This window comes from Phoxinus phoxinus (genome assembly GCF_949152265.1).
Source record: "Phoxinus phoxinus genome assembly, chromosome: 12".
In the NCBI taxonomy this organism is placed as follows: domain Eukaryota; kingdom Metazoa; phylum Chordata; class Actinopteri; order Cypriniformes; family Leuciscidae; genus Phoxinus; species Phoxinus phoxinus.
Window position 1 is genome coordinate 23346318 of NC_136887.1, and position 25163 is coordinate 23371480.

Consider the following 25163-nt stretch of genomic DNA (forward strand, 5'->3'; position numbering starts at 1 on the left):
GTGCAATAAAAGTGTTCAATTTCAATAGTCATTGTACTATAGTTTTAAACATGTTGTCATTGACAACCATACCGCAAAATGTATGGATGGACTCATCTAAATATTAATAAAATAAGAAGTCAAATTTCTTGCATTCCAAATTCGCGCCTCAAACAAAAGTAAATTTTCTAAATGTTTTAGGTATATATGCAACAAAAAGCATGCAACTTTCAATTTTTTTATTGAAAGAGGAATAAGCACTTAACATTTAAGTGGTAGTAGAGTGTAGCATGATTCCATTACACAGCTCCAGAAGTACGGTTTGCGGTCACGTGACTCTGTCAGGACTCCACCTCCATAAACGGAAGAGAGGCCCTGGGCAGAGCCTTTAGTGGGCAAGTCATTCATACTTTATGATTGAAGGGAAGGCCATCTTTAAAAAATACACTAAAGGCTATACAAAGAAAGTCTTATTTGCAGATGAAACGTTAATACTTGGTCATATAAGATAGTAACATTAAAGTACAAAAAAACATGCTTTTTGTTTAACAGGTTTGTTCAAAGGGCCTTTCTACTCCCTCCCCCTGTGAGCAGCAGCTGTTTGGTCCATGTGCTGATCTGAAGCCCCGTCCCTTCCCCCCTCTTTTTCCTGAAGTGCCCCATTCGAGTCTAGACTTATTCTCAGCACATTTTAAACCACTTTACAGAATTTAATAACAGGCAAGTTATGACTACGGTTCGATTTGAAACACCTACAGATGACTAAGAAACAAGTCAGGCAATGCTGCTGCCCTGCTGAGAATTAATCAAATAAAATACCTTCTCTATAATTAGTACCACATTAAAGAATAATCCAGTGCTGAATATTAAAAATGCTGGCATGTGATTCAGGAGGAAAAAAATTAACTGAAGCGTTTGTTTCTGTGTTTTGTTGTGAAGCACATTAACCAATTTCCACACCTGCCATTTGAAGCCATTTTAATATTTACAGATATAAATCCTGGATATTTAAAACACCACGGGCACCTAGAACTACCCGTCACCCCCAACAAGAACTGCTTTCCTGGAATACAGCAACACCTTGAGATCATTTCCATAAAGGTGTCTGTTTCAATACTTGAGACAATATCATTCAACGCTTTACATTTTTTTTGAGAACAAAGCATCAATTTTTGTTCATTCAAAAGCCTCATCAATTTCAAACAATTTCATTTTAATTTTCACTTTCAGAAACAAAAAGAAAAAGGTTTGATGCCTGTTTGTATGGTACTTCAACAATAATTGTGCAGACTTAGAGACAGATACCTGAACAAATGGAATGGGATGGGGAAAATCTATCAGTAATCCGAGTTATGTGCATTCTAGTAAAAGTACAGAGACTGGGACAGCAGTTCTGAGAAGTCATTTTCATTTATTCTGACATGCTAAAAGGGAATAAATTACACTTTTATAGAATGTCCAGCAGTAAAGTTCTTAAAGCTGGTTCTGAGGGACAGTTTGGAGGTAAGGAAAACAAAAAGAAAAAGCCAAGTTACTGGTGTGCATTTGACGTGGCTAAAGGCTGAGGAAAACAAAATGAAAAATCAAACTGCTCTTGCCTCACAAGACCCAAAATTATATAGAAAAGAAACCCTCCAACATTTTCTTTGCAATTAAAAAAAAGAAAAGAAAATAAGCAAAAGACAGCTACCAAACAGCAGCTAAAAATTGTTGCAGAGAGGAAGTCCCAGAGATATTTTACAAGAGGATTTGCTTCACCACAGGAAGAAGCAACAAAAAAAAAAAAACTTTCCCCAAAATGATCAATTCAATACAGGGAAAGACAACTATAAAACTGAAAAAGCATATTTTTTTTCGGATTAAAAAAAAAAGATATATGCATATAAAAATGGTAATGGGAAAGGTGGAGTGAGCACATTTTTCTCTCAAAAACAGAACATTGAGTCTACCATAGCAATTAATTGTACGAATGGTCACTTTCTCAATCAACATTAACATTTTCCAAAGAGAAAAAAAACCCCAGATCATCGATGCATACAATTTTCATCTAAGCAATTAACATACAGGTTTAGTTCAGAGTGATGCCTAATTTGTAATGAATATGATTCTGTGGAGTTTATCCTTTTATTTTTTTTAGACTTCAGAATACCAAGTACAATATAGTTAATGCAGTGCTCTAAAGAGAAACCTAGTAGTCACTAGAATGTTTTTTAATCTTCACATTAGAAGCTCTCTAGCACATATCAGCAGGCAGAATCGTAATTACCTTTTTAGAAAAGAAACACAAAACCCAATGTTTGCCTTTTTAATTATTTGGATACATTTGAAACAAAAACAAAAACAGATTTAATCTCAGATGTTTCACTTTGCTTGAGGAAAGGAAAAAAAAATTGAAGGACGAAAATGTCTCGATGTCTCCATTCTGACAGAAGTGTCTGGGTTCGTGCCACACCCTGGTGACAAGAGGACGATGAGAAAGGAAAGGGGGCCAAAACTGCTCTGATGGGCAACCAAGAATTCAGGAAGGACCCCCAAACAGCTTTCCTGAAGGAGAAAACTCGGGAAAATATTGGCATGTGCACAATGATATCCCCATTTTCTACAGTTTTCCGTTTCAAAGAAGGAGGGGGCGAAAAGTCTTAAGGGACAGGACAATAGAAAAGGCTACAGCTTCCAACTCCAAGCCTGCTCTCTGTGTGGATATAGTATATACATACCAATATATAGATATATGCGGAGCATCTTATCTATATATACCGATTACATATATAGTATATGGAACAAAAGTTCTTTAACAGGAAAAAGGTTGCCCACAGTGCCTGGCAGGTTCTGGTGAATTTGATCCTAGATGCCGGGGTGTGATTGGAAGGCAAATCCTGCTACGACCGCTCTGCTCCGCTTCATTACATTGTCTTAATGCTTAGAAACCTGCAAGACAGGGAGACAGATAGATATAGAGGAGAGGGTTAAGAGTTAGCGGATCAGAGCTCAATGGGGTTGAGCTATTGTAATCAATGCGGCCAAACCAGTCAAAGCATTATTCAGTCCTGGAAGAGAGAAAGTGCAAAGTCATCAGTCCCTCTCTGCAGTAAAGTCGAGACTTGCTGCAGAGCATCTCAGAAAAACATTCATGTTATCAAACTCACAGGGGCTCAAAGGTGATAAACTCTTTCATTACAACAGTCCAGGACTTACTATTTACTCACTGTTAAGTCTGAAGGACTGCGGGTAGGGGTGTAACGATTCAAATTACTCAGTTCAGATTGTATCACAGTTTAGGGTCACTGTTTTAATACGGTTCAGAATGCAAAATACAATAAACAGTGCTTTCCAGGTTAGTCTAACAATTAAATAAAGGAATCAAAATGTAAAATAACATAGCATATTTCACAATATAAATATTAGGCTGCTGTCACTTTAAGACAATGCACTGACTCAATATACTGATACTGTACACATGCATTGCGTTGTCTCTCTTGACCGTTCACTTAAGACATAAACGACTATGCTTGCTAGGATTCTTACCAAGACGGGCATGTTGACAATTTTTAATAAGAGAACTTAATATTTGAGTGCAAGTTCTCATTTTGCGTCTTCTTGCTCTTGAATGTTTACATTGGCAAGGCTTAAAAACACGCAAAGGAGTTTGCTTTTAACACAGATTGCATCGTGTGCTGTTCAGGTCTTAGCAGCGCTCATGCGCTATCAACACCAGGGACATGACGACGTAAATTACTTGTCATATTAGGGAATACGGCACTCGCATTGAACATATTGGGAAGCCAGAAACATACTTTGTTTTACGCGTTTTCAACAAACCATATTATATATACGTCGTCAGATATGTGATTAACCGTGGGTGGAGAACAGTGTGGTCTGAATTTTTTATTATTTTTTCGAGAACCATTACACCCCTAGTGCTGAGGGTAATTTTGGGGCAGTTAGGACTTTACTAACGATATGGCTGTTACACTCATTCATATGCTACTACAGCAGACTGACGACTCAACCATGTCAGCTGCTCCACCGATCAGCCACCCCCACAGTTAAATAAAACCAGCTCAGAGCAAAGCAGCTGTCCTTTCAAGAATCCTTCATGTCAAGAGCTAAATGTAAGGAGGCATGACAATATTCCTAAAAAACATGCTAGAAGCCTTAAGCAGTACAAAAAGAGGGATACCATTTAAAGGGATGGTCCATCCAAATATTCATTTATTTTATGTCCTTCCAAACCTGTATGATTTTCTTCTGCGAAAAAATATATATTAAAAAAAAAATGTAAATGGAACTAAAAACATTGAAGCAGTGTTGGGCATCACTTTAATATTAGCCATTCGGATTCTTATCGATTCCAATAAAAAGTTAAGATGACAAAAAAATGTATTCTGTATTTTTGCAAAACATACTTTTGCAGCTGAATAACTAATGGAATGAAACTAATTAAATGGTTAACGCATAATGTACATGCGATTGAAAAGACGTTTGTAAAGCTGTTTCATGCTGTACCGTACTGTACATTTACATGGCAGCTCCTCTCTCTGAGTGAGAGTGAATGAGACCGTTCACATCGGAAGTGTGATGGCCGACCCTCTCATTCATTACCATGGGCAGCGACAAAATATGCGCTGTTCACGCTCACGTGCTAACACTTGCGATATGAAACAGGCATAATAGACATAGCGGAATCGCTGTCATTTCGGAAAAAGACAGCGTAGCGTTGATGTTTGAATCGAGATTGCAATCATTTAACATTTAATCGTGCAATCTTTTAAAGTTTAATCGTGCAGCTCTAATATCTATATGAGTGTAATATTAAGCTATGTTTTTTAATATATCGTAATTTACAGATATTTAGAAAAATGCCCCACTTTATGTTTAAGACAAATAAGTAAGCCATACAGGTTTTGAACTACACAAAAGTAAATAATTTTCAGTTTAGGGTGAACTATCCCTTCAAGTTAATGTGCCTTTAACTGCCTGAGAAAATAAGCTTTGATTTGAAAGTGTAATTTCTAACCTCACAAGGAGTTTCAAATCATGTACATAACACCTAACAAAAAACAGACCTTTGACGTATACTGAAATGTTTCCAGCGCACCACTCTCAACTGTGGTCTGCTTCTAAAAATCAATGTGCTTTTGCCTCAGGCAAACAGAGCACAAAATCAAACAGGATAATATAGGCAGGGAGTCAAATCTAAATAGTAATTTTAACACTACAGCTGTAACATTAGTATAAATTGATCATGCTTGGAAAATATTTACTAGTTTCCTTGTTTAAAAAAAAATATGACAACTAATAAGATTCAAAAGCAGTCATCACCCATTTAGGTCAATGTTTGTGTCATTTATGACTAATCCACAAAGGAAAAATTATCCAAACCAGTTGCCAAGTAACCTGACTGTTAGGTTTGAGCTGCTACTACTTGCTGAGTATGGTTACATTTAGCTACCACAGCCTTGACATTTCTATGGACACTAATGGAACATTTGAGGAATGAAAAAAAGCAAGAAAGCAAAAAAAAAAGAAAATTAAATGCTTGACAAGTTTGCATTCATCAACAGCGAGGAAGTACGCTGACAGAGCACCCTCAGGACAAATCACACAATAACACAGCAGCGCAAGGTCCAGGTCTCCATTGTTGCAGAACTAACAAAGTTGCGGCTGTAACCAAGAAACCAACAATCCCCTGCAAATAAAGTTCTTTCAAGCACAAACACTCCTGAGCACCACCACTTAAATTCTTGGCTGTGGCTATTCAGTGAATGGATCTAAAGGGACAGTATACTCCAAGCACTCTTCTGAGCCTCTAAGAAGTGTAAATCTTTGAATGTGACATTTGGAGTTATCGCAATCCAAATGTCACAATCATATTTTTAAGCAGTGTACATTGTGCATCCTGGCTTATAAAAGGGGGGAGGCGGGGTTCCAATCAAACTAAAACAGCGTACACAAAGGATTAGGCCAATGCCACCTCATCAGCAAATGCTATTCTTAGACCAGCCATTTTTAACAGCAGTTGTTCTCGGTCTTAATTCAGGATGAACCTTGAGTGTAAAACAGTCTTCCTGCTTCTCACTGTGCATTTATGAACAAAGAACATGACATGAAACGTTGGATTGAAAAGAAAAAGATTAAAAGCCATGTATAACGTCAGAGGAAATAGATCACAAAGCTCAACTGGGAAAAGCTGCCTGCATGGGTTGACGGCACACAGTTGCTATATTAAACCCACCGTCCTCTATGGCCGTTTAGGCCTGAAGGGAAAAGAAAAAATGACATCCCATACACTATTATATAGATGATTACAAGATAAGGCTTTAAAGGATTAGTTCACTTTTAAAATGAAAATTCTGTCATCATATACTCACCCTTAAGTTGTTTCAAACCTGTATGAATTTATTTCCTCTGCTGAACACAAAGGAAGATATTTAGAAGAATGTCGGTAACCAGACAGTTTTTGGTTCCCAATGACTGCCATAGTATATTTTTTTCCTACTATGGCAGTCATTGGGAACCAAAAACTGTCTGGTTACTGACATTCTTCTAAATATCTTCCTTTGTGTTCAGCAGAGGAAAGAAATTCATACAGGTTTGAAACAACTTAAGGGTGAGTATATGATGACAGAATTTTCATTTTAAAAGTGAACTAATCCTTTAAAAATCACAACTGCCAGATAGAACATTTCTGATGCATTTTGGAATCTCTTCCCACAACCTGCAAAAATATTTGCAAGGTTACATTATAAATCTAGCGGACATCACAAATTAGTTTTATCAGGTCTGCAGATGTGAAAGTTAGAAGGGATGCAAGATATATCCGCCACCATATTGGCATCGACCGATATATGTTTATCGTTATTGACCCGATAAAAAAAATTGGTGGATATATTAAAGAAGTCCAATTATGCTTTTTCACTTTTCGAACTTTAGTGTTTTGTGTTATGTTGCTGTTTGAGCATAAAAAAATATCTGCAAGGTTACAAAGTCCACTCCAAAGGGATATATTTTATTTAACAAACTTTCCAAGAACTACAACGGACGGCTCATTTGGACTACAAATGGGGGGGCATCATTTCAGCCTGCGCATATGGTTCAGTTATTGTGTGCGAGAGAGATCTCAGGACTGGTGGGAACATACAACACGATCTTATGAAAGTGCGCATCTATAACACTCATTTTATTTCTTGTGCCAATTATAGGCCTACACCATAGTTTTTAAGTGCATGATATGCACTGTAAACCCCTTGGGTAGGATTAGGGGTATGGAGTGCATATGCACGCAAAACCTATTTTTGGCGTAAATGACACAAGAAATAAAATTTGTACAATAGCCTAGTTAGGCTACGCACTTTCATGAGATCGTGGCAGGCTTTAACGAGGAGCAGTGGGTCCGAAATTTTAGGATGAGCAAGGCAACCTTTGATATGTTGGGTCAACGTTTGTCCACATTCCTCTCCTCGGGCCATTCCATCCCTTTGAAGATGCACGGGGTTGCTTTACTCAAACCGCGGATACGTAGCCTAATGCCTCAGAAAATATGATCTGCCTGTTTACATGACAGTCGCATTGGCACATATCTGATTGATTTCCACATATGAACAAGGCCTGAAACCGATCTCGAAATATCTGAATGCATGCGTTTTTTTCCGTTTACACTGTCATAGAACACATCCGATCTGTCACATATGAGCCAAAAAAAAATAAAAAATCGGAATTGGGTCACATTGTTAGATGTGAGATGTTAGAGCACATCCAGAACAGTAGTTACACATTCTGGCTTGCATTTAATTTAGCTTAAGTTCACTTGTGCATTTGCATTTTTTTGTGCAGATAAAGGTTGTAATATATTGTATAAATATCTGATTAATCTCATAGGAAGCATTAAATTTAGTTAATTAACCCGCTAACAAAGCTTAAGAGTTTACTTGCATTGATTTATCTCTTCAGCTAAAGCACACGCAGCTCAAACAACAATGCTGTTATTTGAAACCGTAATATTAATGCGAGATGTTTCTTTGTCAAAAAACATGAATGCATTATTAATAGTAACTAGCAGTTTTATTTCTCATATTTTAATCAACAATATGGTTTAATTAACAATTTCATTATTGTTTGTGCAGAGGCTATTCCAATTTATTTATCCATGGCACATGAATCGATTCTTTATAGGCAAGTAACGTTGTCCAATGACTTGTTTGCATTTTTTATTTTTTGTAAGGCAATAGATTTTGTTTTAAGAAATTTGGCCATATGAGTGTAAAATTTATTTTAAAATGTACACTGATTATAAACTAGGCTACTGTATTACATTGAAGTGCTTGTGAGACAGCTTTTAAGGTTTTTGTAATTAGGCTTTCCAAAAATTATATAAAAATTTGGATTGATTCATCGGCTGTTGTATATCGGTTATATAAATAGAAAGAATATCGGCTTTCAAATATAAAGAATCAAAGCAGCCATAATGTTCATATCGCCACATCCCTAAAATGTAGGACTATTTGCTAGTTTAAGCGCCTAAGGAAACTCCTAGGTAGAATCATGTAGATGTTTAAAATCACTGAGATGTACCATTAAGAAACACCCTAACGCACTATGTAGCCCAGACCAAATACCGCTGTAGTCCGACTTTAACAGGGCACTAAAGGACACCGCCGTGGAAGAGGAGTGAAAGCAGCTTTTCCACTTAACTGTGCCCTTCTAAGTGTCAAGCCTACTCTGCATTAGATGCACAACAGATTTAGACTACATTAAAGCCTACACCATCTGACTAGGACTACTTATTAATGTAGTGCAAAACATACTTTATTAACATCCCTCATCAACAGTTCTGCCTTAGGAAACATAAAATGATGGATGGCCTCCAGGTCCAAATGCCTAGAAAAGACTATGCATTTTGCTGGAAAGTAGATCCACAACTAGAATCACAAAAACATCATTGTCGATTCATCACAAGAACATTTAACAGCACACCTGACCATTACAGTTCCCTTAACACCAAAGATATAGAATAGTATAGTAAGAGTTGAGGAAGAGATGTGGAAATGACATGGTCATGGTTAGTCTGTGGTTAGAAATCACTCCCACATGTTTGTACTGAAGAGACCATTATAAATCAAGACTAACAAGTGTTAGATCCAGGAACAATTATTGGGAGAAATGTGTCAAATAGAGCATCCCATTTGGAAAGGGGTTAATTCAAGGGATGGTTATCTGACATTCACAGAAAAGATTATGAAGCCAACCCTTCGTCCCAGAGAAGAATAGACATTTTTGGTACAAAGTTAGTAGTCAAATTTCCCAAGGACGTCTTTGCTTTTGCAAAACATACCAATTGAATTTTTTTTTTCCTCTCGAGTGGGGTGCATCCTTGAACTAACACCGTTTCTTGGCATTTCATGTTTCATGAATCTTTTGGGGAGCGAATGTTCCAAATCCACTTATTTTTTATTTTATTTTTTACACAAATGTAAGCAATTGGTGTCTCTGTTTTTGCACTGAAAACGTCGCTTGGCTGTTTGCTACTAACCTTTCATGTTACTCTTGGGTTTGTCAGTTTGCTTGCCTGTGGGGGTTTGTGCCTGTTGCCCCTGTCCCCCTGAGGAGGCCGCTTGCTGTGCTGCTTTCTGCTTCAGCATGGTCCAGTCAAATGTGTAGTCATACTGGTGGTTCAGAGTCCTGGAAGAAATCAAGCAGGAGTGAGTACACCCATACAAACCATTCACTTAACTTCCCTTTGTTGCAAAAAAGATGCTGAAAACAAGTTGTGACTAGGATTTGTCTTGGTGTTTCTGGCCCAGTTGGGAGTGTGGAGGTAATGCAGTAAATTGTCAAGCACCTGAAAAGAATGCGGAAAAGCTGACGCAGGTACATGTAGTCAGGCGCCTCTTCAAACCGCAACCCACGACAGTAGTTCAGGTACATGGCAAATTCTGCTGGGAACCCCTGGAGAAAGAGCCGACTCATGTTACAATAGCACACAATTACAAAACTAGCCAAAGACCATAAATGTCATGTCAACCTAGCCTGCTCCTTTTTAGGATGGGGAAATTAACAAAAATGAAAGTGACTTTTGATATCCTATAATAAATAGCTGGCACTGTTAACAGGATACGAGCTGTATGAGTTTACAATCATGTAGAACAGAAAAGCAAAGTAATGATCAGAGCTTCGAATAATCAACTAGATGTTTGATTTGAAAATTGAATCCAAACGTTAATATACTTAGTTTTTGGTCTGACATAAATTAAACATTTATTTATATTCCAAAAAAAAAACTATCCACTATCTAAAAGCTATCCAAAATGGTGACCAAGCATCATACTCATTATCGGTATTCAATGTTCTGAATGTAACTAATTTGCATACTTATGGATTTAAGAATTGTATCACAAGCATGTTTGTAGCACGTACCCAGCAAGCACAGTATGAGAGTAGACCTTTGAAAAGCCTTGCTGTGTGGATGTAGAATTTCACATACCTTACACAACACCTCAACAGGGGTCGACATCTTTTTCTCACTAATCTTCTCATACTTCTGTTTCTTTGTGGCAGCCTGTGGGCAAAAAAAAATTAAACCATTGCACACCATGATCCAGTATTGACTGTTCATCAGTGTGCAATCCAAGTGCTGGGGGCCATAAATAACCCAGCTGTAAGATTTACAGCACTTTTTTAGGCACCACCTGTTGGCCCGTTTCATACTGTCTAGCAATAATTAGTTCAAGGCTTTTCCCTGCACAGTAAAAAGGAAAGATGAAATGGCAATATTCAATTCACCTGCTCCAATTACATATAGACAGTATTTCTAAAGGTTCATATTTAACTACCTATATTCAAACCATAAAAAGCAGAAAGGTCACTGACATGCTTTTCAAAAAGAAATCCATATAAAAGACATGCTGTGTGCATTTGGTCCTGCTTACCTTCAGTCCCTGCCATGGCAGGCTGGTTCTGTTGAAGTACATCAGCACGTATCCTAGTGACTCCATGTCATCTCGACGACTGTTAAGTCGAAATAAGATTAAGTCAAGCCAAAGGGCTTTTAAGCATGTCTGAGTGCAGATCATTTATAATAATAATAATAATACATAAAAACATAATATTTAAAATGCAAAATTAGTGCATAGAATATAAGCAGGGGGTGATTGAGTAAAGCACCCCCTAAATGAACTTGCTGACCACTGACATGCCACTCCTCCAGTAAAGGGCAAGCAAGCAAAGCCTATCAATCACTTAAGATTGCAAAATGTCACGATTATGAATGAAAGATGCTGCAACTTTTTGTAAAAGACTTCAGAGTTGAGGGCTTAGTAAGCTTTATTATTATTATTTTTTTTTTTTATTAACACTTATTCAGCAAGTATTCACATATAAATGCTGTTCTATTAAAGGTTATATTTATAATTTAAAAATAAAATTACACTTAATGCATTAAAATAATATTTTTAATATTACAGTTTCTTGTATTTAATTAATGCAGCCTTGGTGTGCACAAGGTTCAAAAGTGTCTAATTTAATAGATTTTATCCATTACTAATATTATCAGAATAATTTGACCGAAATAACCAATTCATAACCAAGTATAGTCAGTAATAAAACAAGAACAAATAAACTAATTGCAAACAACAGCACAAATATATGCAATAGAACGTATGAAAAACACGGCTTTACGTTATTCAGGTGGGTCTAACAGTAGGTTGGTGTTCAGATAAGAAATACTACAGAAATCAAATGTAAAATAACACTGGACAGTCTTCATTGTAAAAAATTAGATTAATGCTTACAATTAAAGTTACAAAAGTTATTCAGTCAAGTGCAGAGAGTTATTTTCTTTGTCTTTTTTTCTTGTATTAACATGACAGACAGCAGCAGGAATTTTAGGTTGCTGTTACTTTAAGAGTTTACGCACGGATCTAATATACTGTTACACAACATGCGTTATCTTTCTCAACTACTCGCGTTACAAAACTGTTTAACTGAATACTCGCCAAGACGAGCATTTTGACAGTTTTTGTATTTGACCGCTTAAGCGCAGTAAGTCATTAATTGTGGTACTTAAAGCTGCCTCTCAAACAGCTTGTAAGTCACTACAAGTTTGTGCGTGTCACTTTTATAGATCAGTGGAGCGTGCTTTTGGTTTGAGCATGAAACCTGCGGGTAGTTAGTACAATTACGTGCAATACAAGCACTATTTAACCGGGCGAACGAGACAAGTGAGTGAAAGGAGTCACTTTAAGTGCGAGTCATTTCTCCCACTGGAAAGAAGAGCGAGAATGCTCAGCTGATATTGCCTGTGGCGCTGGCAACAAAACAAACTGGCTCGGAATCGGAAAGACGCAAGACTGACAGGCCATTCACCGGTCCAGAACGAGCATGCGGAAAATCGTCTGATTCCGGTCTCTTGATGGTTGATTAGTGTATCTCTACATATAAAAGGATGTTTAGGCAGGAGCGCTCACCTCTGCTCGATGCCCAAGTGTGCGTTGATGCTGGCATAGCGAGCTGTGCCTGTGAGATTTTTGTCTTCTCTGTAGGGTATGTGCTGTCGTGTCCTGTTGTCTCGGTATTTTTTGGCCAGACCAAAGTCGATGAGGAACAACTATATAAATAAAGTAAAGAGAAGCACAAACACTGACATTTAATTTTTAGAACTGACTGTAAACAAGAAAAATCACTTGATTCCACAAAATCATCTTAAATTCTTCCAACTTCCTTCAGTGTGCTCTCTGCCCTATTACCTGGAGCTCAGGACAAAAACATGACATCCAGCAGCTGTAGTCAATGAAGCAATGGGGTCAGAGTCTACAACGCAAATTAAGCTTGCTGGGAAGGAAACACACCCTTTATCCAAGCAGCGATGTAAGAGTCAGCTCTAAGAGCCTGTCATTGGATCTGACTGGCTTTCCACTAATGAGAACGATATTTTAGTCAGTGTCCACACACACACCTACAGGCCGCAGTCCCTGCAAGAGTGCCTCACCCAACTGGTTTTTCACTGAGGTAGCAGCCATATTGTAACGTATCCACTCAGCCGTGCCACTGTTTGCTTGGCTCAACTAGGGATTTGAAAAGTATTTCCTCTTGTCAAGGCAATTAGTTACGCCAACCATGCAATTCCACTTAGACCTTTCTATTATGTCAGGAGAAAAGAGGTACACAACCAAGGCTTACTATAGATCCAAACAATAATAATTTACCATTCACCAAATTTACATCTTGCTCAACTTCTTTTTTTAAATGTGTAAAAACAATACCCTGAAAAAGTGTAGCAAAGACACCTAAAAGAGCAGCCCCAGCAATGGAAAAGAAATGAGACTTAATGCATCAACAACCCATGATGCTTAACAATAAAGAGGAAGCATTAAATGTGTTTTTGGCCAAAATTATTTAAACATTTTCAAATTATGTAAGATCCCTTCTCCTCTGAAATAGTCCAAAGTACAAGTACTTGCCGATCACTGTGAAAACCCACGCAAACATTTAATATTTTGCTATTTTAACTGCCTGGCAGTGCTCTATAGAGGACTATAAATAGCTGTTATGCCCAAAAGACAATCTATGACTTTAGGCGCTGAGAACTAATGTTATATTCTATTTGATTTATCTGAATTCAAAATTTTAAATAAGCATCAGCAAATATCTCAGGACATGAACACATGCAACAATTTAAGCAACAGTTTAAAAAGCAAGTGTTTAAAAGGACAACCCTGTCAATTCCAGGACATTTTCATGTGGCTTGTTGTGCAAATGGTTGCAAGCTAGGCAACATTCTGACAGCATAGTCCAATGTTAGATGGCTGGATCAGGAAACAAAAGCACTGCTAATAAACTGAAAGATGTGTTCTGCAACAAGAACAAGCACCCAATGCAGTGAAACTAGGCCAATCAAATTATTCGGTCACAAAGACTTTGATTACAAATCACAATAAGAGCACTGGACAGTCAACCTCCAACTACTTTAAAAGGAAAAAAGTAAATTATCCTACATCAAATACATCATTAGCACTGATAAAGTAAGGGAATAGGATAAAGTAAGGGAATATTATGTTATGACAGAATAATTTTGTAACTGACTAGGAATGAGAACAATCATCCTATTTTCGCTCGAAGTGACAAGTCCTTCACCTGCCTGTACAGAGATCTGGATTAGGAGTTTAATCTAGTTCTGTTTAGCATGTGTGTCTGGTTTAATGCCAACAAACGTTAATGGTTATTGTTGAAAATCAAAATTAAATGGGATATAAAAGAACTCCAAAAGGAGAAAAAAAAAGAAATAAAATCAAAACAATTTTGGGCGATTAGGTGGTTTAGGTGGTTGTGGTTTCAGACCTGGTTTAATCCTGAGAAAGATGGATCCTGAGAAGAACTAACAGCCAAGCTTCTTTTCCTCTTCCCCACTGGAGATTCTAAACACTGAACAGACAATAGAGGGTGCAGTGCATCAAACAGTATTGCTGACAACCGCACACGGCCAGCGCAGACAGGCAACACCAAGGCTCAGAAAAAGAACGCGAGGAGGAGCAGAGGGAGGGGAAGAGAAAGCCTAAGGCAATCCTTCAACCACCAGCAAGCTTCCTAGCTCAAACTCAGGAGGCTCTGCTAATGGCAGACGTCTTCCCATAAGCCCAGGCTCAGAGAATACAGATAGTTGTTTTTATTTCAGACCATATAATGCAGGGCCGGCTTGCCTCATCGGTTCTTGAGCCACAGAGGCAAACTGTACATGGCACCTCTGGCCGTCCAACCGAGTGTTCTTCATGTCATCTATACCAATTGTCCCCAAGCCTGATTCTCTTTTTTGACTTTGCCAAGGCTTTATCCATAAACATTCGGCAGCATTTAACGCTAGCTGTGCCATATAGTACTTAACAGCTAAGCCCACCTTAGCATGAGGTGAACAAGACAAATGGCACAACTAGGGTTAAGAAGGGCAAACTCTAAAGGCCATTCACTACAATGGGCACTTGTTTTAAAATTAGGCATGAGAAGCTTTGAGAACAAATGCAACCAACCAAAACCGCCCCACCCCTTTAAACTCCTGTGAATGATAAATATTGCATTTTGTGTTTAACAGATCATTGGACCACCTACAGTAAGGAAGAGGCTAGAATACTTTGGCATGTGGAGAGGCCAAATCAGGTAGGGATCATCAAAAAAAAAGCATGCAGTTTAAGAGGTGCATGACTTAACCTGCATGTTACTGCAAAAAAAAAAAAAAATGTTTTAGTTTAGTTACAAAAGACAAGATGGGACAGCTTCGGTGGAAGTGACATTGAAGAATTCAATAGAGCAGCCCAAGGTAAAGCAACAAAACAAGCCATTAGTTTACAATGGTGCAAAGCTGAGTACGGTTATCCACAATGTGACAGGAGTGGGGGAGTGTGTGAGGAGACTATTTGAAACTTTCTGCAAAGCATAGTACTTTTAAATGCGGGAATATTTGGATCTGAACCTTCTAAGTAAATCTAGGAAATTATCAATGCATGAAACATTAACAATTTTCTTTAAAACTTCCATTTTTAGACTTACTCTTGTGTTGACTGGTGTCACATGTTGACCTGCACCATTCTTGGTCAAGACATGTCCAAATGCTTTACTTTTTCCCCCAAGTTAACGGTGTTATTCTTGAAAAAAAAAATTACTGGAGGCTGGATCAAGAGTGGTATTGATCGTATGAGGGATGTAAGCAGAGAGCAGTGGATAATGCTAGCTGATAGGCCTTCTGATTCCTCACCAAAGGACAGTGGGGTTTGCAAAGCAATAGCTAAATCAGATCTTCACGTCGGCTGAGTACACTACACTTCTTAACTATGACGTTTTTCCAGGGTGGATGTCGACAGCTACACATCCAAAAGCAGAGCGTGTGCATCCAGTTTCAGTGAAAAAGGTGACGATTTCATGTGTATGTATAAAAATAAAAGCTTGAGGCTGGCATTCACACAGACACACAATGGTAAACATTTATTCCAGACAGCACTGCCAAAAATGGTAATACAGGCTTCACTGAAGTACCAAAATGTACCAGAATTTGTAGTGGAAACTGATCTGAACTGTTAGACGACCATCAGAGCTGGAAGGTCATTGTTTTATTTTGCAGATGATGCTTTAACTTTGCCAAATGTTGCCTGTCTGCAAGGGCTCAAAAATTACGAGTTATCTGAAACAAAATACAAATCAGGCAACTTCTGTACATTTGAATAGAGAAAAATAAAACTGTGCAAAGCACTTCAAAGGCTCTAAGTCGGAGGGAGAAAAATAAAACAACCACAACAAGTCACATATCATGCACAAGTTCCATTTGAGGAGTGAAAGACATACAATCCATGTCCACAGATGTCCACAGCCCAACCGTCAGGTGATTCTCAAACCATCAATAAGTTAAGCTGTAAACATTGTGTCTAAGGACTCACTGCGGTTTTATTCTGATCCTAAGAATTTCCCACTAAATATTCTTTGTACAACCCAGCCATCCCAAATCAGCAGAGCGACATCAAACGTAACTATCACAGGCTCTCAAGCCAGTGTTCGTCCATGAGAAAGTCTCAATGTAACAGGAAACCTTAGTGATCTGCAGTTTTATTTGCAGTCAATCCTCCATGTCACTTTTAAATCAGACTGTCTTTCTCTAAATAAGGAAATGTTGAAAGTTTACCTTATTACAGTGACGGCCAATACCCATTAAAAAGTTGTCTGGCTTGATATCTCTGTGGATGAAATTTTTCGTGTGCACATATTCGATTCTGCTGATCATCTGTGAAAGCAAAACGACCAGGTTAAGATCATGCCACAGGACCATTCAATGTTTATTATTATGACCCCCTTATTTACACTGTACACGTCTGCAGCGCATTACGGCTCCGACACGGCCACCAGAGCTGATAGCGGCCACTCTAATAAATGCTTGTTAATTAGGGGTGTAACGGTACGTGTATTCGTACCGGACCGTTTCGGTACAGGGCTTTCGGTTCGGTGCACGTGTGTACCGAATGACTGAATGCAATATTTTGTGTGCGGAACATAGGTACATTTTCGTGTTTCCACACGAACATATTAAGTGGCGGAAGTCTCCGCGTTCAGCGCAAATCCCGCCCTGCAGCTGATTCTAAAGTTTTACCAGTGTTTTACCCGTCATCACTGTAACCTAAACCAATGAAATAGACTGCAGGGCGGAAAAAAGCTTTTCCGCTCTGCGTGCGCCGCCGCACTCTCCGTTCCGTGTGTGTGTGTGTGTGTGTGTGTGTGTGTGTCGGCCCGCTGCGCTCTCTGCTCAATGTTCGAGTCCGTGTTTGCGCTGCGCGTTCTGCTCTGTCGTTAACGGCCCAAACACTCCAATCATGTACCGATCACGCACTGGAAAAGCAAAGTCCGCTCAAATAAGGTGAAATTTCTCAGTAGTACACTTCTATTTGCTGAGCTGGTATAGTTATATATATCTGAGGAATTGCAATTTATAACAGCAAATTGTGCAATTAATTAGTTCTTTTTTTTTTATCGATTCCCAGCCTTAATTTTTAAATATGAGCAGGCCTACAAGCTGGGATTGGTAATGCTGCACTGTAATCATAGTTATTTATTTATATTTTTCATTATATTTTATTATGTGATATTGGTTTGAGACTGAGAGTATTTTATTTAGTGGAGAACTTTGCAGCAGTATTTTATTTCTTATTCTTTTTTTATTTTATATATATGTTATTATATTTTATTAAAAAGTGTTTAAAAAAGTGTAAACAAACTGTTAAAAAAAAGTTTATAGTAATAAACAACCTGCAGTTTAATGTTTGCATTTCTTTCCCTTACTGTACCGAAAATAAACCGAACCGTGACTTTAAAACCGAGGTACGTACCGAACCGTGATTTTTGTGTACCGTTACACCCCTATTGTTAATACCAGCCGCGCCGCAGCACGTCCCAGAAGTAGACTTGCTACGATAGTCGGTGTTACCATGTGTTACACGGTGTTCAGTCACAACACCAGTTATATCATTATACTGGTAGGCTAATAATCATGAATGCACTCTGCTATCTTTTAACATCTCCGGCGAATAGCTTCTTCACGCAAAAGAAAAACTCATCATGAAGCGCAGTAAAATTCAGCGACCCGTGGCATTTCCTGATGGATCGAGTTTGTTCGTTAACTTCATTTTATACATGCAATTCACACAAGCTCTAAGCGCATGTGAGACTGCTGCGCGTAGTCAAACTTTATTAATGAAACAGAAAATCAGAGCGAATTTCTGAAATGTTTTTTTTTTTTTTTTTTACCGGTTGGCCAGTCACACGGTTTTCATAGTTTTCAGTTAAGTGACTGGTGCGGAGACCTGGAGCGTTATTTTAATTTTTAATTTCGTTTTACTCATATTTTGATTTTTTATTTTTTTTTTACATTTAAACGACTAAAACACAGCTACAAATCTTTCATCCATGGTGTTTATAACTGGATTTTTAAGTGCATTAAATTTGTCTGTAGGCCACAGCACAACAAAGTAGGGCATAGCAATAAACAATAACATCAGAAGAAACAACCAATTCACCAACTAACCCAGGTACAATGTCAAAAATAAAGAAAAACGTTGGACAGGCAAATCTCGTCGTCTCGCGACCCTTCGCTTATGTAATGCTCCTGGTGTGAGTTGGCACCGCGTAGAGGACGGAACAAAACCTTGTCGGATTCGTAATGCGCCACAGACGTGTGCAGTATAAATGAGAGGTATGCCAGGTAACCAGTTAACCAATCATTACCTGATCTGCAAGCATTAGGACAGTTTTCATTGTGAATCTGCGGGAACAGAAGTTAAAGAGATCCTCCAGACTTGGCCCCAGCAGGTCCATCACTAGGACATTATAGTCCTTTTCTTGGCCATACCACCTGAAAAACAGCATCACATATCAATAAACACCAGCAGATGACACTCAAGATTGCATGACAATCATTACAAAAGCAATACAAATTATGAAAAGCTGTGCTTCTCTCAAAAAGAGCTGATCCTTCAAATCCATTCAGTGATGCATGAAACTTCGCTCAAGTTTACAAGATGAGATTAAAGCACAAGAAAATTACAATTAAATTAAAATTGAACATAGCTGACAAAGTTATATTCAGACAATAAAGCACACATCTTATCAGTTAAGGAAGTGCCAGAGTTATGCGGCACACCCTTTGGACAATGGCATCTAATATATCCAGCTTAGTGACATGACTGTAGCTTTCACAGAAACAACTAGCCTATATAACACGTTACACTAGTCGTTAACCAACCACTTTAGACACTTCTAGCATGGATAACAAAAAAAAGTAGAGTATTAGGGCAATGCTTAGTTTATGGCAAAAGCCTGCACAGAATCAACCAGGTGCCTCTTAAAAATATTAGTGAAGCTTCAACAACATGGACTCTGATACACAGAGCTCAGCAGGTGGAGGTTCAAAAGAGTCGCACATTTAGTGAACACATTGCTATAGCAGTCGCCAAGCAACCATCATGCTAGAGGGTCTCCTAAACAAAGAGGTATTGTGGAGACACAAGGTGCAGCAGCAGACTAGTGTCCATTCGGCCAACTATGCCAGCAAACCAACATCTACTATTTCACAAAGACAATAAAAAATTTACTTTGAACCAGAAATTGGTTTCTAATCTTTGCGATGCTTATATGTAGGGGCCTGCTTACACGCACCATGCGTTTTTACTGATTGAATAGCTATCTGATTTGTTAAAACGGTTCCACTTAGCCACAATAAATGTGTCTCCTCAAAACGAATGTAAATATGATCTTCAATTCCCACGCTACGCAAATTTAACGGTGTTCACATCAACGAAAGCAACAGATATGAGCTGTATTTTATTTATCATCAGCTAATTAAGATCAAAGACTGCTATATGGAAGAAAAGTATCAGCACTGGTAAGATCATTTAGTCACTACTTTTAAGAAATATTATTGTGTTTTGAGCATCTGCGACTTACTTTCAGTTTCATTTGCGGCAGTTTGCACATTGCTTGATGCATTGGCAACTCATCTGCGGCGATGCGTGCTGCAGTAGCGCTGTCATATCTGGCTATAGCATGTCATAAAGCCTATATCACGCTCACACGTTTATTTAACATTTCGGGAGGAGTAAAACTTACATATGTGGTTTCAACAACCAGATCCATTTACACTTGTCCAGATTCGTCTGGAATGCGTCTCAGATGCATCCCCTGAAGTGGCTTGAGTGATCGGATTTAAATTAGTCTCGAACGCATTTCGGAAGGCGCTTACACCTGGTCCTTTCAAGATCAGACAGCTATCCAATCAGAGAAAACGCATGAAGTGACCAGGTGTAAACAGGCCCTAGGATGCAATCGCATCCATGCTAAACGCTCAAAATCAGTGAACGCATTTTTAGGATAATTTACAAATGTGTATGTATTTTTCATAGCGACACCTAGAATACAAAAGCAAAAACAGAAATAGTGAATATTAGGAAAGTCGTCCCATAAGTTAAAAAGAAAAATACTGTAATAAATGTATACTACAAGCATAACTTTTTTTTAAAACTCATGTTTAACAAGTATACTGTTATTCACAGTTGTTACAGAAGTTCATAGCAACAGTAATCTCTTGCTTACGGAAACTACAGGCCTCTCTGTGGGACACTCATTTCCTCTTTTCAAAGCAAAACTAAGGGGAGACTTAACAAAACATTGTAGTTCGCCTGAACATTTTAATTCAAACAAGGCAGTTTATAAATCGCACAGAGGTGTTGGTGTAAAAGTATGTTCTCAAATAAAGTGCAGACACACTTTCTAGTGATCGACCTTGCATAAAAGACTTTGAAGAGCACACAAAGCTATTTTCTTTCATTAGCAAAGGCAGTGAGTGGTTTTAGGGAGTGTGGGGGAGGGAGATCTTGTATGGCAGGTTTTCCCAGCTCTAGTAACCAGTGACTGAAACCAGTACTTTAACACATCGTTTCTGCTGGAAACTTTAATTCATTCGTTCAATAAAAAACAATTTAAGCAAAAATAGCACAAAAATAAAGATGAGAAACTTACAACCAGCATCTTCCCCATTCAATCCAGTAATTATAAACAACTTGAAATTACACGTAGACTGAAAGCAATAGAGTAAACAGCGAGGAGATAAATATGCTTTATAGTTAAACTAATGGCTGCCTCTATGGTCTTGTCCTTAAAGTGTTTGGTAAATCCATCCAACCATTACAGGGGTTACCTAACTCTTAACTGCACAGGGTTAAATAAGCTACGGTCTAAGAGTTCCGATTTCTAATCAGCCAAGCTGCTGTCAGCATGAGATGCCATAGAAATGGACACCTAAATGTAATCTGTAATGGCAGTTCATTGATGGCAAAGGCAGGGCATTCGTATTTATACTATTACCTAGGGAAACCTTCTGCCGGCTGGATTAGTTTACTAAATGATATATTGCGGTCTACAGTGAAATGAGAAACTAATGCCGAACAAAAACCATGGCTGGTGAAGCATTTATGACAAATTAAGAAAAAAAAAACGCATTTAACAGCAAACAAGTTGGTATGAAATGTTGCAAGAAATTAAGGTGCCATTAAATTTACCGTTGTTCAGTGAATTTTCATAGGCAAAATTGTAATTGAAAAGTGTGGTTGAGTCAATTTTCAGAAGAGACAATCGCTTTATATGATGAACAGATTGAATTTAGGCTTTTATTCATGTTCCAAAGATGAAGGAAAGTCATGCAGGTTTGGAACGACATTAGGGTGAGTAAATGATGACAATTTATATTTTTAGGTGACCTAACCCTTTTAAAGCAATTAGGAAATAAGTGCAAGGGCGAAACATTTCCCCACACAGATTTGGCCATGCAAGGCTCTTCATGATAGAAATATGAACTATAATAATTATATATTTTAATATAAAAATATTTACAGAAATATAAATAAATAAAATAATATTCAATATATCAATATTATGAAGGTCACACGTTGGAGCCTCCAGGCAATGCCAGCCTTTTCCATCGACTATGCCTGCAATAAAGTTACATTTTAATGCATAAATACCACAGTAATTCAGCTTGAGAGAGCCAAGAGGGGAAGGTTCAGAAGATTAAAGCCCTATTTGGACGGGATTAACTTTACAAGGGTAGATGGAGTAATGTAATTTTACCACAGGACGTCTGTAATAATAATGGCCAATTCGCACGGGATAAGATCTCAGTTAAACCAGCAGAAGTGGGAGGGGTAACTCGATTTGCGCACAACCATCAACTTCCTGTCGTCATGTGTGTATTACGTTGCTTTCTGATATCACTTGCGCAAACATTTAACCTATATTTATATATATATAAAACAGTTGTCCAGTCAAACGACGTACTAATTACCTTCAGATTGGATTATGTTGGTAATAGGCACTTACCTAACGTTAAATGATGTTTCATGCTTTCGATCTTTTTGATCTGAATGGTAGCCTATGTGGAAAACAGAGTTTTGCCAGACTTGACGTCCCACCGCCTAGAAAGCAACTGAATACTTTTTCAAGCGCCTCCATTCTTGGAAAAATTGCGTAAACTACTTTTAAAAAGGAATTGACGGAATATTTACAACGGGTCTATTCGCAGAGGATTAGTATTACCTGAGGTAATTTTGCCATAAACTAAAAGTCGTTGTAATCTTTACTGACATTGTACGTAATGACTACATAGATGGTACATTCGGACGGGACTAAAATCACTGAGAAGCTCTGGTGATAATTACTTTACCCCACCTCTCCATGTTAAACTAGTCCCGTCCAAATAGGGCTTTAAGACATATCTGTCTGGGTGCCAGAGTAATTAACATGAAAATAACTAACACATTGCTTTTATTTTAAACTTTGTAGCCTATCTTCCATGAAAATGCCATGTAACATATTTCGACATCTACCTCAGGGTTGGTAACCTTCTTACAGCAAACTACCATGATACTTTTAGACAAAAATTATTTACATTTATATGCCAAGTTATTCAATCGGAGTACTTTTTTTTTTTGAGAGAGAGATTAGGCCCGCTAATCCCTCAGCCTTTCAAATGTCCCAGGATAAGGGTTAACATTAGTTAATATATGACAATACCATGAGATTATAAAAGCCCAACAAAATTGCACAAGGAAACTGCTAAGGAAAATCATTACACAAACTCAACCACCAAGAAACTTTAACCTGTAGGGGAATTCTGCACTCAGAATGGGAAACGTATGACGTCATTTACCTTCGAAAACGCCAAATCAGAAAACGTGTCAGAATACGTGACACTGACAACCACTAGCCATTTTGTGTGAAACCAAAACAGTCACTAAGCTTTATTCAAATATACAGCTATAATCAGTTATTAAAAGCCTCCTATCAAATATGAGCTCTTTTATACAATTATAAATGTGTTCTAAAACTAATATCAGCGCTCGTTTGGCTCAGTCACCTTGAGAAGAGAGTAGCAGTCGCACTAGGCCCTGAAACTTGTTTTCCCTCATCCGCCATTTTCTGATCGAGAGGGAGGACATGTTGAACAAACACAACAAAAGAGCAGCGGCCATTTCCCACTCGCTCATTACTCATTACTCAGCAACGCACAAACACACACTTCGCGATCATATCTCATTCAATACACTATAATATTATACAGAACACAATATTTATAAACGCACATTTCACCAGAGTTTTCATAGAAACGCTCGTGCTAATGACCAGGCTAGTTAGCATGTCGACACTATCGTAAGTAAAAAAACGATAAAGAAAAGTATATATACAGAAAGAGATGATCTAATAAGTAAAGTATTATGCGTAGAAGTAGGTATTATACGTAGATGGACGTGTAAGTTACTTTGTACTCGACCCGTTCCTTTCGATCTCATGCTAGTCTTTAAACCAGATAAAACTAGTCCAGCTAAGTTAACCTATCTAATTAAAACTGATAATAATTCCACGTATAAGACATCTGTGCTCACCTGATGTGTGGGATCCCGACTCCTCCCTGGAGAATTTTGTACAACTTGCTTTCATATAGGAGTTGAGGGTGTCTGGCTTTCTGTGATTCCAATTTCACAGCTACCTCCTGAAAATATTCAAAATTAAGTTATATTAATTATGTGTTAACAGTTAGCCTATATTTACCTATATATATAGATTTACAAAGCACTAGAATTTGGTTCAGTATTTGAGAGCACATGATATTGTATTACTTGTTCTGGGAAACCGCAATGAAACATCGTTGATTGACTTCCCATAAATAGTAAAACCTCTAAGTCAGATAAATATTGTAATCTTTCAATACTATATTTTTCGGTGGTCATATGAAGTGTACCCAGGTAATCAGATGTGATGAGCTGGACACATATATAAACCCCTCAATCTTCTTATCCCAGTCATTCAGCACATGAATTAAACATCCATTTCATCTTTACCTCGCCATTTGTGATGTTGATTGCCAAATAAATGTCACCGAAGGATCCGGATCCGATTTTACGAACGAGCTTGTATTTTCCACCGACTATAAACTCGGCTTTAGAGCCACTGCTGCTGGCCATGTCCTAAAATCCGAGAGTTACTCTGAAACTGTGTGAACGGGTGAGGTTTTCAGTCTTCAATCCAGTAGAAACAATGCTAGCTCGCCTAAAACGGGTCTCACTAGCTGTGTCCTTAACTCACAACGCCGAAAAGGAGATGATAACGGACATTGGTTTCAATAGGAGTATTGTTGCCTCGACATTTAAGTAAAAAACCAGGGTATTTCCCCTGAGGTTGAGGATGTTTTTTTCTCGAGCAATTCCCCGAATAGCTGACTAGCAGCTTAGCCTGAAAGGACACGGAGGAGTCGATGTCCTCGACGCTCTCTTCGAATCACCTCGCTGTCAGGGGCGATTTTTCTTCTTAAAGAAGCGCTTTCCCGCTTATTCGAACGTACATCAAGGCAACCGACGTTTTAATGTTGATGAAATTATGTGAGTCGCTGCTTTCTCTTCAAAGCGCAACCCACTCACTTCGCCATCTTGTCCGTCTCGGGATGAACAGATTCTGCTGATCTGAGGAGAGGAGCGAGACCGCGCTAAAGCGCGCCGCCGCGGGCAGGGGAGGGGTTCACGCATGATGTCAGCGAGGCTGCGGGACTGCGCGGTGAGAAACACGAGGGCGCGCAGGAGAATTTGGGGATGTTTATTGTAAAGTCAGTGCTCTGCGTAATA

The 25163-nt window shown here is 38.3% G+C and overlaps 1 protein-coding gene across 9 annotated transcripts; it reads right to left on the reverse strand.

Annotated features, from left to right (window-relative positions):
• Positions 1 to 1366: 1366 nt before the first annotated feature.
• csnk1a1 (casein kinase 1, alpha 1) lies at positions 1367 to 25141 on the reverse strand (the record flags this gene model as incomplete). 9 transcript variants are annotated; one of them, XM_079631288.1, is made up of 11 exons in its annotated part: positions 24387 to 25106; positions 23931 to 24037; positions 18724 to 18850; positions 16634 to 16732; positions 14311 to 14394; positions 12441 to 12580; positions 10905 to 10983; positions 10460 to 10534; positions 9818 to 9924; positions 9545 to 9657; positions 1367 to 2907 (listed from the first exon to the last, which is right to left on the reverse strand). In XM_079631288.1, the coding sequence occupies exons 1-11, from the start codon at positions 24507 to 24509 to the stop codon at positions 2900 to 2902; spliced, it is 1062 nt and encodes a 353-aa protein (XP_079487414.1). In that variant the 5' UTR covers positions 24510 to 25106. The 9 variants fall into 9 exon arrangements, with proteins under 9 accessions (XP_079487414.1, XP_079487412.1, XP_079487420.1 ...); XM_079631286.1 differs by having other exon boundaries at positions 9509 to 9657; positions 24387 to 25044; XM_079631294.1 differs by lacking the exon at positions 14311 to 14394 and adding an exon at positions 23405 to 23466 and having other exon boundaries at positions 9509 to 9657; positions 24387 to 25001.
• Between the last annotated feature and the right edge of the window lie 22 nt (positions 25142 to 25163).